Source organism: Bison bison, unplaced genomic scaffold, assembly GCF_000754665.1.
Source record: "Bison bison bison isolate TAMUID 2011002044 unplaced genomic scaffold, Bison_UMD1.0 scf7180017864182, whole genome shotgun sequence".
NCBI lineage: Eukaryota > Metazoa > Chordata > Mammalia > Artiodactyla > Bovidae > Bison > Bison bison.
Window position 1 is genome coordinate 1,091,231 of NW_011494754.1, and position 14,575 is coordinate 1,105,805.

General features: G+C 43.4%; 1 protein-coding gene across 3 annotated transcripts in view; it reads left to right on the plus strand.

Annotated features, from left to right (window-relative positions):
- The first annotated feature begins 2,011 nt into the window (after nucleotides 1–2,011).
- The window catches only part of FAM65B (family with sequence similarity 65, member B), a 212,494-nt gene continuing 199,930 nt past the window's right edge, over nucleotides 2,012–14,575 (plus strand). Inside the window, exon 1 of one of the 3 annotated variants that reach the window (XM_010843490.1) lies at nucleotides 2,012–2,500. In XM_010843490.1, the coding sequence (XP_010841792.1) occupies nucleotides 2,425–2,500 (76 nt within the window). In that variant the 5' untranslated portion in view covers nucleotides 2,012–2,424. The remainder of the gene's footprint in view (nucleotides 2,501–14,575) is intronic. The other 2 variants (XM_010843497.1, XM_010843496.1) reach the window with 2 other exon arrangements.

A 14,575-nucleotide genomic window follows, 5' to 3' on the forward strand; every position in this document is an offset into this window, starting at 1 on the left:
ATTGCCAAGTCACTACACTTGGTAGAAAGGTTTAGGTAGTGGTCCCTCACACTAAGAAAGATAACCTGGAAATGGACTCAAGGAATCTTCTAGAAGCTGGACAAGGCAAAGAAACTGTCCTCTCCTAGAGCCCCAAGAAGATATGCAATCTTGTGGACATCTCAATCTTAGTCCTGTTGGACTCCTTTCAGACTTCAACCTTGAGAACTATAAGAAAACAAATTTGTGTTGTTTTATGCCAAGAAACATGTGGTAGTTTTAGTGAGGCTTCCCAGGTGGCTCAGTGGTAAAGAATCCATTTGCCATTGCAGGATATGTGGGTTCGATTCCTGTGTTGGGAAGATCCCCTGGAGAAGGAAATGGCAACCCACTCCAATATTCTTGCCTGGAGAATTCCATGGACAGAGGAGCCTGGTGGGCTACAGTCTATGGGGTCACAAAAAAGTCGAACGTGACTTAGGAACTAAATAACAACAATTAGTTATAGCAGCAATAGGAAATTAAACCCAGGACTCCTGATAGAATGTATCCGAGACCACCTCCTTTTGCAGGTAAGACAAGGGAGACCCAGGGAATTTGCTAACTTTCAGAAACTTGTATGGCTAGTGACCAACAGCCTGTCATGACATGGAGCAATTCCTCGAAGCTAAACCTAAAGCTTTTTGCTTATATTAATTCACTAAATCGTCAGCATGACCCTAAGGCTGCAGTTCTTTTTAGCCCCATTTTACAGATGAAGAAACTGAGGTACAGTGAGGTTAAAGCCATGATGCTACTAAGCAGGCTACTAAGAGTCTGCGCCCAGGCAGTGTGGCTCTGGAACGTATTCCCTTCACCACCAGGCGTAATGCTGGTTGGACAAGGAGCAGTCCCGTAGTCTACCCACCCCTAGAGTTAGCTTACCTTCATCTCGTTTCATCTTGACAACCCCATGGGGTATGCAGGTTATTTCTATTTTAAGATGAAGGAAACAAGGCCCAGGGACTAAAGCACACCTCTGGTTTGTAGCGATCGTGACCCAGCCCCTCCATCCCCCCAGCAGTTTTGCCTCAGTGGCACCAGGAGGGACGCAAAGGACAGAGGGCAGAGTTTCTGATTCAGCAGGCTTGTGGAGCATCTTGGGCTAAATTTGGTAACTTGAATATCACTTTTTCCAGCCCTGACCTTCTAGCAAGACTATTCCTGAGGCTTTGATCAATAACTGCTCTCTGGAGCAATCTGACATCACACACTGAAGAACTTGAACAGAGTAAGTGATCAATCATAGACAGCGCTTCCCCTGCCAGGCGCAGCACCCAGGGGTCACAAATTGAGGCTGTTATTATAGCCAATACAATGCATTTCGTTAGACTGTGTGTTTATTTGGTGTGGCTTGAGGATGGGCTGGTGGAGGTTTGGGGAGGCAGGCTCAAGCTGCCCCAGCCATGCCTCGGTGCCACCGGTTTCCCAGGCAGACCACACTGCAGGCTTAGGAGAGGAACACACAGTCTCTGCCACCAAGAAGCTGATGTGCTGTTTGGACATGCACCTTAAGACAAACCAGCAAACAAACAAAAGTCCTAACACATGCCCTTCCAGGCATGATGAGCGGAGAGGCACAGCTGTGTAGGGGCTAGCCCCATCAATGTGGGTGCAGGAACACCTCCCGGGAAAATGAGATTTTGAAGCATGAATGGGTGGGTGAGGAGGGAGTGTGGTCTCAGGTGGAGACAAAAGTGTGTGCAATGGGATGGATGAGAAAGTTCAAATGAGCATTTTGAGGGTAGTGAATGTAGCAGGTCAGGGAGTATAAAGGATTCATGTGGGCACAGTGAAGTCCTGATGTTGGTTACCATTGAACCTTCATTTAGTCAACAAGTATTTATTGTTCGCAAACTGTGCCAGGCACTAGACTAGGCAGTACAGACCCAGAAGCAAATAGATCACATGCCCTAAAAGGAGAGCACCACTGCCTGATTGGGGCTCCAGTCACCCTGCCCCGTGTCCTGGCAGCCAAGCTCAGATCTTCAATCCCGCCTGCAGAGAGGGATCCCCATTTCAGGCCATTCTTCCTGCAGATAGATACACCTGCCCTCCCCCAGCCTCTGACGTGGGGCAGACACAGGAGCCCTGCGATCTCAGCACGAATAAATTACCAGCCCATCATCTTCATGCATAAAACATGGCACAGGAGGCCGGAGCCGGGCAGCCCAGCACAGCAGCTGCCTTCGGGCCAGTCCGGAGTTAAGGGAAGGTAAAAAAAAAAAAAAAAAGGCAAGTTACAAGATAAAAGAAGTCAACGGAAGCCTCGGATATAAAAAAAAAGAAGAAGAGGGCTCAAAAAAAAAATTTTTTTTTTTGTACGTCTGGCCTTGACTTCCTGTATCGCTGCAAGCACTTTTGTTCTCCAGCCATGAGGAGGTGTTAGACCCTCGCTTTGGAACCATGGTGTTACCATCACGACTGCACTGGATCAGAAACAGACCATGGAGGGACCGGATCCGGAGGCGGCAGCTCAACCGTGAGTGTCCGGATGCTGCCCGCTCCCCTCTCCTCCCTACCATCCCCCCCCACACCTTCCTCAACACAGGCATTTGGGCCCCTTCTGCTAATAGGCTCCAAGCATCCCCCTACACCTACTCCTTCGTGTCCTGTGCCTCCTCTCCCAATGGTCTTTTCTTAATTTTCACCCACTCCTCTCTGTTCCTGTGTCCTTCCAAGAGCTCTGTCCTAATGAGAGGTAACTAAACATGCTTTTTAGTTACCTCTCATTTAGTAACAAGCAAGGGCCTCTTTTCTATATTTCTTCACCTTGATAGAAAGTGCAAATATTAATACCAATCAAGGGGTTGTGTGGGTCGGAATTTTTGTTTTTTACAGTAGGGGGAAAATGCAATGTCTGAATCAAACAGGCAGCAGTGGTGTAATTAAAATGTATGAACTCAGGAATCAGCGAGACACATTTCCTTTAAGGACCCAATCATATGTTTCTTAAATGATCAAACTCATCCTAAGATCTCCTTTGAGTTAGAGGAACTCTAACCAAAAGCAAGCTTTAATTTAATTCATTGATTTGTTATTTATTAAACTATAGTTGACTTAAAGTATTGTGTTAGTTTCAGTGGTACAGCTTCAGATTCTTTTCCATCATAGGATATTACAAGATATTGAATGTAATTCCCTGTGCTATAAAGTAGGTCCTTGTTGTTTATTTTATATATAGTGGTATGTATCTATTAATCACATACTCCTAATTTATCCCTCTCCTTCCCTTCTCCCCTTTCAGTTCAGTTCAGTTCAGTCACTCAGTTGTGTCCAACTCTTTGCGACCCCATGAATCGCCAGGGAGGCACGCCAGGCCTCCCTGTCCATCACCAACTCCTGGAGTTCACCCAAATTCATGTCCATTGAGTCGGTGATGCCATCCAGCCATCTCATCCTCTGTCATCCCCTTCTCCTCCTGCCCCCAATCCCTCCCAGCATCAGAGTCTTTTCCAATGAGTCAACTCTTCGCATGAGGTGGCCAAAGTATTGGAGTTTCAGCTTCAGCATCATTCCTTCCAAAGAACACCCAGGACTGATCCCCTTTAGAATGGACTGGTTGGATCTCCTTGCTGTCCAAGGGACTCTCAAGAGTCTTCTCCCCGCTAGTAATCCTAAATTTGTTTTCAGTATCTCTGAGTGTATTTCTTTTTTGTAAATAAGTTGATTTGTATTATTTTCTTAGATTGCCATATAAGTGATATCATATAATATTTGTCTTTGTCTGACTTACTTCACTTAGTGTGACAATCTCTTATGTCCATCCATGGACAATGTTTCATTCTTTTTTTATGACTGAATAAAATTATGTGTGTACCAGATCTTCTTTTCCATTCATATGTTGATGGGCATTTAGGTTGCTTCCATGTCTTGGCTGTTGTAAATAACGCTGCTATGAACATTGGGGTACATGTGTCTTTTCAAATTAAAGTTTTCGTCTTTCTGGATATATGCTCAAGACTGGAATTGCTGGATCATATGGTAGCTCTATTTTAGTTTTTTCAAGAAGCGTCTGTACTGTTTTCTGTAGCGACTGTATCAGTTTACATTCCCACCAATAGTGTGGGAGGGTTCCCTTTTCTCCTCTCCAGCATTTAATGTTTGTAGACTTTTTGATGGTGCCCATTCTGACTGGTGTGAGGTAATCAAAAGGGAGAGTGTAGTATTGAAGTAATCCGAGAAAGAGAAAGCATTCTAAGGATGTATGTGTCAAAACCACTATCCATCAGTAAGTAACAAATTGGTATATGTCTGTTGCTGGAAAGGTGTATTTAACTCAGATGTCAGCAAATTCAAAAGGTTAGAGGGGCCTGGCTGCTAAGGTAGATGAATGAAAGGGCTATTGTCATGGTGATGAGGAATAGCTCATTCTCTTCTTATCTCTGCCGTGAGAAAAACAGTAGTGAAACCACGATGATAAATTGTAATTGCCACTTTGCCTCAGTTTGAGGAGGCAATAGGGCATGGTGGAGACTGTGGTACATGGGAAAGCACTCATCTAGGAGGGCACCCACCATTCAGTGCCGTCAGATTACTTGCATGAGGAATGGGGAGTCTGACAGGTTGTCAGATTTCCCATTTTTTTTTCAAGAAAAGCAAAAGAAAAGTACTATATTCTAAGTAAAAGCTCTCAAGTATAAATATTGGAAGTTAATTCTGTAAATTGCAAATATAGCCAATAGTATGCTGTAATGCAAAATGTGACAGCTGTGGGCCACCAAGCCCTGGTTTAAGCGCTGGGTGTTGTTCTCATTAAAGGCCCATCACATAGTGTATTTAAGCCTAGTTATACATTGGCGATCCTTTCTTATGTGTTAAAAGCCCCTGGAAAAGACAGTTAAATTATGATGAATGAATGGTTTAGGAACATAAAGACCACCTACTAGCTTAGGAGGGCAAGCTGGGCTGGTTGGATTCCAAATGGCACCTGGATACAAGGAATTGCACCCGCAAAATCTTTCTTTAATGTAACTGAAGAAGCTAATTTTTTCAGAGTCTTACCTTATTCATGTGCTTCTTTTGGTTGCACCTACCTTGATTTTATTTATTTATTTAAATTTATTCCTTAATTGGGGGGAACACTTTATAGTTTTGTGTTGTTTTCTGCCATACAACAACGCAATTCAGCCATAATTATACATACATCACCTCCCTCCTCAGCCTCCCTCCCTCTCGCCATATCACCCTCCTAGGTCATCACATAGCACGAAACAGGGCTCCCTATGTTATACAGCAACTTCTCACCAGCTATCTGCTTTACACACGGTCGTGTATATATGTCGATGCTACTTTCTCTATTCATCCCACTCTCTCCTTCCCCCACTATATCTGCATCTGCTTGATTTTAAATTCCAGTTTTTGTGGTTCCTTAGAATAGGACATCTTTGCTGTGGGATGTGTCACCGAAAAAGGATGGAGTGTGATCTGCCTTGTTACATACTGACCCAGGGGTCAGCCTTCCCTCTAAAAACAAGAACTTGGGAGAAGGGCCTGCTTCATTGTACTGATTACACTTAAATTATGAAACTAACATCTGGGTACTGTGATACGATGTCTGCATGGATTTAATATGAAACAATGATTTGTTAATAAATGTTTAATCCACGCTTGACATTCAGTAAGCCAGTTCTGACTTCTTTGGCCTATGTGTCTGAGGAAGAAGGGATTCTGACCTGCTGTATTAGGGTCAGAATGAATTAGAAATAGCAGCAGGATCCAGCTCATGGAACCCTTGAACATGTCTGAAGGCAGAGAATTAGAGGCCATGGAAAGGGAGAAAGAGTGGAGACAGTGAAGAAGGAAGGAACAATGGAGAAGCCTTCACTGCAAACACCAGCCTGCAAGGCTCATCCTAGACATTGTTTATCAGTTGCTAGGATCTGTGTGGGATAATATTTCAGTCCTCTTTTTCTGAGTCCTTTCTTACAAGTTAGCATCCCCTCTAACTTGGTGACCCTAGGAGACCCTAGCATTGTTGCCCCTTGGGGTTATTCTGTCATTGAGGAAAAAAAAAAAAAAACAGAAAATAACTCTTTTTTCCTTAAATACAGCAAGCAACCTTGAATGGCAGTAAGAGGTACACATGGTACAGCTCACCCCTTTCACGCTCGTGCAGACATTGCTAATCAACCACAACTTTCTCTGTCTTTCTTTTTTTCCCAAGGAGGCTATGCCCAGTCTTAGAATCCTTTCCAATATAATGCTGCTATTTGTAATAAGTTAGACTTGCCACGACAGTTGAAATGTGAATTTGTTTTTTCTATTGCTTCACAACAAATTATCACAAGTTGATTGTCTGAAAACAACATACATTTATTATCTCACCATTTCCATGAGTCAGGAGATTGGTTATGAATCAGCTGGGTCTTTTCCTCGGGGTCTCCCAATGCTGCAGTCAGGGTGTTAGCCAAGTTCACAGTCTCTTCTGAGACTCAAGGTCTTCCTCGAGTTCAGTGGTTGTTTGCAGAATTCAGTTCCCTGTCGTTTTAGGACTGAGGGATGAGCAAAGCCTCATCCATTGCTCCCTAAAGGCTACCCACTATTCCCTACCACAGGGCCCTCTCCACAACTTGGCAGTTCTGTTTCCTCAAGGCCAACTAGAGAGTGTCTGTTGCTGTCTGTAATCTTGCCATCAAAGGGATCGTCTGATTAGGCCAGGCCCACCCAGGGCAACTTCCTTTTTGTTTAGTTCAAAATCAACTCATCTGGGACCTTAATTGCATGTGTAAATTTTTAAATCTTTGCCATATACTGAAACCTAATCATGGAAGTAAAACCTAATCATATTCACAAGCCTTGCCTACACCCTACATAAGGAAATTATACAGAGAATGTACACCAGGGGCAGGAATCATGGGAACATACTAGAATTCTGCTTACTACAAAACCATTTGTCATCCTTGCAATAGAACTTTGATTTTGAGCTTCAGGAAAGCTTTGTTTTTCTTTTTTACTTCTTACCGTGAAAATTTTTCAGATGTTCAGGAAAGTAGAGAATATAATGAATCTCATATATCCATCATCTAATTTAACAGTTATTAATTTTGCCACATTTGCTTCATCTGTTTTCCTGCTGAAAGAGTTTAAAATAAATTACAAGCATTATGACATCTCAACTCTAAATATTTTAGTAAGAGCATCTCTAAAAACTAAGGGCCTTTTTCTATTTAACTGCATAATAAAATGAATGATGATTCCCTAATATGATTTAATACATAGTTTGCATTCACATCTCCCAGGTAGAATACAATTCTTAATGTGCTCCCCTAAAGCCTGTAACCCTTAGCAAAACTTCTGGCACCTAGCATACTTGAAAATGTTTGAATTCAATCAAATGTATATTTAAAGCAGTGACCTCCAAAGACCAGTCTTCCCCTAGTCCCTCTCACTTCTTCTTTTCACTGCCAGAGTCTGTAATGAGATATTTACATGATTTACAGTCTATAATTGTGTGGGGTGGAAAATAATGAAACCAACGTTTGAGCTGTAAGAAGCCATCAATTAAATCAATTGTCTAAAGAAAATAATAAAAATAAAAGATACCAGCAGAGAAAGCCCCAAATATGTGATGGTGGGCAGTTATCTTGAGGAGGTGCTTATCTGACATCCTGAAAACCTTATCACGCTGCCTACCTGAGCCCTCCCCAGGTACAAAGGGGTCCAGATAGAGCAAAGCGGGCGCCCGGCTTTCTGAATGATGGCAGTGTCTGCTCAGGGTCTGGCCGCGAGGGGTGGGCACAGATAAGAATGACCCTGACTTTCCTTGAGTCTGCTAAGGTTGAGGGATGGTGAAAGGAGAGAAAACCTGGAAAGTGTATAAACATTGATAACAGGGAGGTCACATCCCTCTTCTACATCGTAGCTATTGTGGGCAAGTCCCTCTACTTCTTTGAATGTCCACTTCCTTAAGCCCAAAATGGGCTTTGGTGTAATGACACCAACCTTGCAATGTTATTGGGGAAATTAAAAGATAAAATATGTCAAGCGCCTACCACAGTGCTTGACACATGGCAGCAGCAGCTCTTTGGGGTCTGAGAGACTGGTAGGGGTGACATTTGGGACAGGGCGAAGGGGCTGCCATGGCCACCACCACACTCTGGTCTGGAGGGAAATGCCATGCTGGAGAAGGCAGCCCCCCTCTTCCTTAGCTCCTAACATCATACCACTTTACCCCCTCATCTGGCCAGCTTGCACCATGCGAGGCAGGAGGCAACTCAGTCCTGCCAGGGGAAAACCACTCTGGCTCCTGGGGGTGCAACTAACTCCTGATCTGGGAAGCCAGGGTGTTTTCCACCCACGGTGCATCCCCAGCAGTTTGCAGTACAAGTGAATGCATCCAGGTGGCACAGGCCAAGGGGAACTTACTGCTTTGCCCCACATCTGGGGAGAGCATTGATGGAGACTACAGGCGACACCCTCTGCGGGCCCAGGGGAAACAATGGAGGCAGTTCTCTTGTCCCTGAAAGGACAACAGTGACATAGCTGATAGACGTCTGGGAGTCAGGAATGCTGCTGTCCCCAAGATACCACTGGTCACTTCCTTCCCAGTGTTAATGTGACGTGGCTGTCTCTGGTTGTCTGGTTTGGCCCTTTCCCTGACTCAGTGTGGTGGTTTTCTTGATCATCATGGGGCATGAAGGGGACCGGTAGGCAGCAGTCTGAGTTCCACAGACCTGTCTCTGGACAGTGGTTGGGAGTGCAGGTGTGACTTTGAAGGAGGGCTCTCCTAGATTGGCGGCTCTCCTACGCCTGAGAGCCAGAGGTAAGAAGAACCCAGCCGGTTGTTCCTTATGCAGTGTGGCTTTGGAAGGCAGTCTGGTTCAAAGGAAAGTCTTGGAGTCTTCTAAATACCTGTGTCACTAGATGAAATGGAGGCCACGGTTGGTGCTGGGCAGACCCCAGAGGGGGCCAGTGGATGGAGCAGTATGCAGGGCACCTTTCCCGTGCAGGAAAGGTGCCTGCCTCCATGCAGGGCTGCCCACTTGGCAGATGACTAGTACTTGCCAAAGACCCAGCATCAGCTTACAGAGCAGTCTGGCTGACTATCGCCTTTCCTGGCTCACCTGTTATCTGGGGAGGGTCGGCAGACGTGCTGTCGGGCTGGAACAATTCTCACATTTCTCCCCAGGGCTCCTCACCCTCAGGATTTTTCACCAGCTTGGGGAAGCCATATGGCTGCAGATTGAGCTTTTCAGCCTGGGTACAGACACCCAAACATCCTAGACCAGAGAAGAAGCCATATTGTTGCCTTTCCTGATTTGCTTGCCCTTGTTCTGACACCATTAGACTTGCTCCCAAATGTCAAATTCCTTGTGGTGCTGTTGCTGATACAAAGTGGTCTTCTCGATTCTTTTTTTTAAGATTGAAGTATAGTTGATTTACAAAATTGGGTTAGTTTCTGGTGTCCAGCAGAGTGATTCAGTTACAGATGTATGTGTGTGTGTGTATATATATATGTGTGTATGGATATGAGAGTTGGACTAAAAAGAAAGCTGAGCACTGAAGAATTGATGCTTTTGAACTGTGGTGTTGGAGAAGACTCTTAAGAGTCCCTTGCACTGAAAGGAGATCCAATCAGTCCATCCTAAAGGAAATCAGTCCTGAATACTCATTGGAAGGACTGATTCTGAAGCTGAAACTCCAATACTTTGGCTACCTGATGCAAAAAACTGACTCCTTGGATAAGACCCTGATGCTGGGAAAGATTGAAGGCAGGGAAAGAAGGGGACAACAGAGGGTGAGATGGTTGGATGGCGTCACCAACTCGATGGAGATGAGTTTGAGCAAGCTCCAAGAATTGGTGATGGACAGGGAGGCCTGCTGTCCTCGACCCCCTGCAGTCCATGGGATCGCAAAGAGTTGGACATGACCGAGTGACTGAACTGAACTGAATGTGTGTGTGTGTATATATATATATATATACACGTGTAAATATATATATATATATACAGTTCATATTCTTTTCCATTATAGCTTATTATGAGATGTTGAATATAGTTCTCTGTGTTATACAGTAGGAACTTATTTTATACATAGTTTGTATCTGCTGATCTCAAACTCCTAGCTTACCCCCCTGTGCACCCCCTGCTTTTCCCCTTTAGTAACCATAAGTTTGTTTTCTGTCTGAGTCTGTTTCTGTTTTGTACATTCACTTGCATCATTTTTTTAGATTCCATATATAGTGATTTCATACAATATTTGTCTTCCTCCGTTTGACTTACTTCACTTAGTATGTTAATCTCAAGGTCCATCCATGTTGCTGCAAATGGCATTATTTAGTTCTTTCTTGTGGCTAATATCCCATTGTATATACGTACCGCATCTCCTTTATCCATTCATCTGTCAATATACATTTAGGTTTCTCCCATGTCTTGGCTATTGTAGATAGTGCTGCTATGAACATTGGGGTGCATGTATCTTTTGGAATTAGAGTTTCCTTTGGATACATGTCCAGGAGGGGGATCACTGAATCATATGGTAGCTCTGTTTTAAGTTTTTAAAGGAACCGTCATACTGTTTTCCATGGTGGTTCTGTCCTGTCTTACACCCCATGAGTTCCTTTCTTGATTTCTGTTTCCTTGAAAGCCATAAACATAAAGACTTGGGAGGAAGTGAGCAAGGGGTCACCTCAAGTATAAAAAAGCAAATAAAGAAGCCTTCAAGAACATTTCTGTAATCCACAGATCACGTATTATCCTAGGTTTCAGTCTGCGTGCGTGCTGCGTATTCAGTCACTCAGTTGTGTCTGACTCTTTGCGACCCCATTGACTGTAGTTCCCAGCCAGGCTCCTCTGTCCATGGGATTTCCCAGGCAAGAATACTAGAGTGAGTTGCCATTTCCTCCTCCAGGGGATCTTCCCAATCCAGGGATTGAACCAAAGTCTCCTGTATTGGCAGGCAGATTCTTTACCACTGAGCCACAAGGGAAGCCCAGGTTTCAGTCTAGCCATCTCTTAAAGTTGCCCATGAACAGCCTCAGCCCAGACAGCAGGTAGGCCAGCTCCCTAGGGCCTGAGTTTCTCCCCAGTTCCACATCCTGTTTTCCAGCTGTTCTGCCAGTTACTGAGAATTTGGCTATATTTTGTCGTAGGGAGCCTAGTATTCATACTGGTGTAAGAATTGGTTATATCACTTCAAACATGACTTTACCTATTTTCTCATCATGCAGAATATTAGTTATTTCTATGGGAGTCTTACCCTCGTCCTTCCTGCCTGAACAATTGAGGCTGGAGTGCCACTGCCAAATGCCCCATTCCAGCTTATACTGTCAAGGAAAAAAAGGACTGGAAACCTGAGAACAGGAGATACTTTGAATAATTCAAGGGGGTTCTGTTGATTGAGAAAGTGCTCTCTTTGTATGTACATTGACCTGGACAGATATTTCAGCTGTCTCCAGCCAAGGATGGAAAAAGAGAGAGTGTGGAGGAAAAGAGAAAGGAGAGGAAGAAGAAACAAATTTGAATACAACTAACTAAAATTAAAAAAATGAAAACAGCAGTGGGATTAGAGGACTCAGAGCTTGGTGGCGGGTCTTAAAGCCTTTAATCCTCAGATTGGTTGTTGGTAGAGAGATCTAAAAAGCCCCAAAGTTCATCACTGGAATAACATCTTGGACTCCGGTTGGAAGCAGAAAATTACCAAAATTGCAGACTTTCTCCACAGAATTAAGCCAGTGTATTAGGATGGGGTAGGGGAGGTGGGGGAAGAGTCTTAGGGGATAGAAACCATCTTAGCCTAAAAACAAACTAAACGTCTTTAGTTTGTTTTGATCTGATACAAAACTATTACGTCTTTGTTGTATAATAACCACACAATACAAAAAAAACATATGAGGGCTTCCCTGGTGGCTCAGTGGTAAAGAATCTGCCTGCCAGTGCAGGGGGCATGGATTCAATCCCTGGTCCAGGAAGATTCCACATACCGCGGGACACAACTACTGAAGCCCAAGTGCCTAGAGCTTGTGCTGTGCAACAAGAGAAACCACTGCACCGAGAAGCCCATGCGCTGCAATGAAGAGTAGCCCCCACTCACTGCAACGAGAGAAAGCCTGGGTGCAGCACCGAAGACCCAGCACAGCCATAATTAAGTAAATCTTTTTAAAAAAGGGAAAAAAAAACACATAAGAGAGCAGGGGAAAGTCATCTAGAATTCCCAGCCCCCTCATCGTACAGCACAGTGCTCCCATTTCTTTTTCTAAAATGTGATCAATATGTTATTTTCATGGGCTCTGTTCTGCAACTTGCTTGTTTCATTTAACAACATAACTTGAGTACTTTTCTGACAGTCAGTATCCATAAATAATCTTTAGACTGGATCGATACAGTCAAATTCAAATGGAGGCCTGCAGAGTTTGGGCATTTTGAATATATCTAATCTGATTCACTGAAATATACCTTAAAAATTATTATAATTATAAAAGTGGATTGAATTGGATGGGGACTGAACAGTCCACTTAATTTTCACATAACCTGGTAGTTTCTGACTTTCCAGCCATGCTGTGCTGCCCTGTCTGTACTCAGATAATAATGTGGCGTGTTTAAAAGATCAGGGTAATCAGGAGTGGGTTTGTGTATCTACTTTCAGAAAACTATCCCTACACACTCTATGAAGGGTAAATCTTTTCATCCCCCACCACACGAAGGGTGATTTGAACACAAGTCCAACCATTCCTTATCCCATCACAGGTTGGTACCTGGTTTGCAAGATACTAGGATGCCCTTGTGCTTACGGCTGGGTAGATTAGCATGGATCTTCATCATAGAATGTAATGGAAAGAGGCATCTTAAACCAGAGCCTCCCCCCAAAAAAGAGCTAGGTGAGATCAAGAAAAACAGAGTCTGGGATATTTGCTAACCATCCGAATTGCTGCTGCCCAGAGCTTTGTTCCCTGAAGTTTTTGTACGAATAGAGTCAAATTAATCCAATTCTTCAGTGTTCAAGCAAGTGACAAAAAGCCATAAAGAACTTACTTGCTTGTATTGTGTTAATAGGAGGATAGCAAATACATGCAAATGAGCCTGCAAATAATCTCAAGAGATTCCCCCCTGTGGACCAAGAGGAAGCTTTACTTCTGTCAGGATGGTTTCAAAGGGAGAGAAAAGATGCTTCTTTGAGCTGTCAGAAACTATGAAAGCAATTTTGTGGGCCTGAAAGCACCCTCTAAGTGGTGCAGATGATGAAGGAATGTGTTAGATGTATTTTTAAATGATTTCCAAGATTTCATAAGCACAATTTTTACATACAGAAAGGTTGAAAGAATTATAGTGGGACTATCCAAATAACCACCACTTAGATTCTACCACTAATATTTTACTATACTTGCTTTATCTTATACCTATCCATATATCCATCCCTCTATCAATCCATGAATAAATCTTATTTTCAGTGCTTTCAGGGAATTTCCTGGCTGTCAAGTGGTTAGGTTTTCATGCTTTCACTGGTTCGGACCTGTGTTCAACCCGTGATTGGGGAACTAAGATCGCACAAGCCCTGTAGCACAGCCAAAAATTAAAAACAAAACAAAGCAAAAATGCTTTCAAAGTTAGTTATAGACATCCACACACTTCATTCTAAATACTTATATATATATACACACATATATATATATATGTGTGTGTGTGTCATTTAATCTTTGTTAATGGTTCTTTTTAAAAAAATTAATCAAGTTTTTTGAGGTTTAATTTACATCCATTTTTTAGTGTATAGTCTTGGGCTTCCTAGGTGACACTAGTGGTTAAGAACCCACCTGCTAATGCAGGTTAGATGTAAGAGATGCCAGTTTGATTCCTGGGTCAGGAAGATCCCCTATAGGAGGGCACAGCCACCCACTCCAGTATTCTTGCTTGGAGAATCCCATGGGCAGAGGAGCCTGGTGGGCTGCAGTCCATGAGATAGCACAGAATCAGACACGACTGAAGCAACTTAGCACGCACGCATGTGTGAGTCTTGATAAACATCTATACTTGTGTAACTACCACAACAATCAAGATATGAAAAGTTCCACCACCTCAAACATTCCCTCATGCTCCTTTGTAGTCAACTCAAGCCTTCATCAACCAGTGGTCTGCTTTCTGTTCTTATAGTTTTATCTTTTTCAGAATGTTTTCTACATGGAATCTATAGCTGTAGCCTTCTGAGTCTGGCTTCTTTCGTTTAGTATAATACATTCAAGATTCATCCGTGCTGTTGCATGCACATTTGTGCATCTTCACTGCAGAGTGGGATCTATTATTGGGTGTATTTTTATAAGGTATAATCATGTGCAGGTGGTAAAATCCCTGACCCCCAAAAAGCCTGGGCAAACAGTGATTACCATAGTGGACAACCCCTCGGGTCTCCATGGTCCTCCTGGCTCTGTTCCCATCTCCAGAAGCTCTAGACAAATTAGGGACAAGGAACCTCTCTGGAGTCCTGATGTGCTTTGTCTGTGCCCTGGGAGTATTAGTGGGAACTACTCAGGGATACTTTATTTACCTTTTAAATTATCATCAGTAAATGATTCTGGTTCAGAAGGTATCAACCCTACCTTTTTTCCTGTGACACTGTATGTGATTGC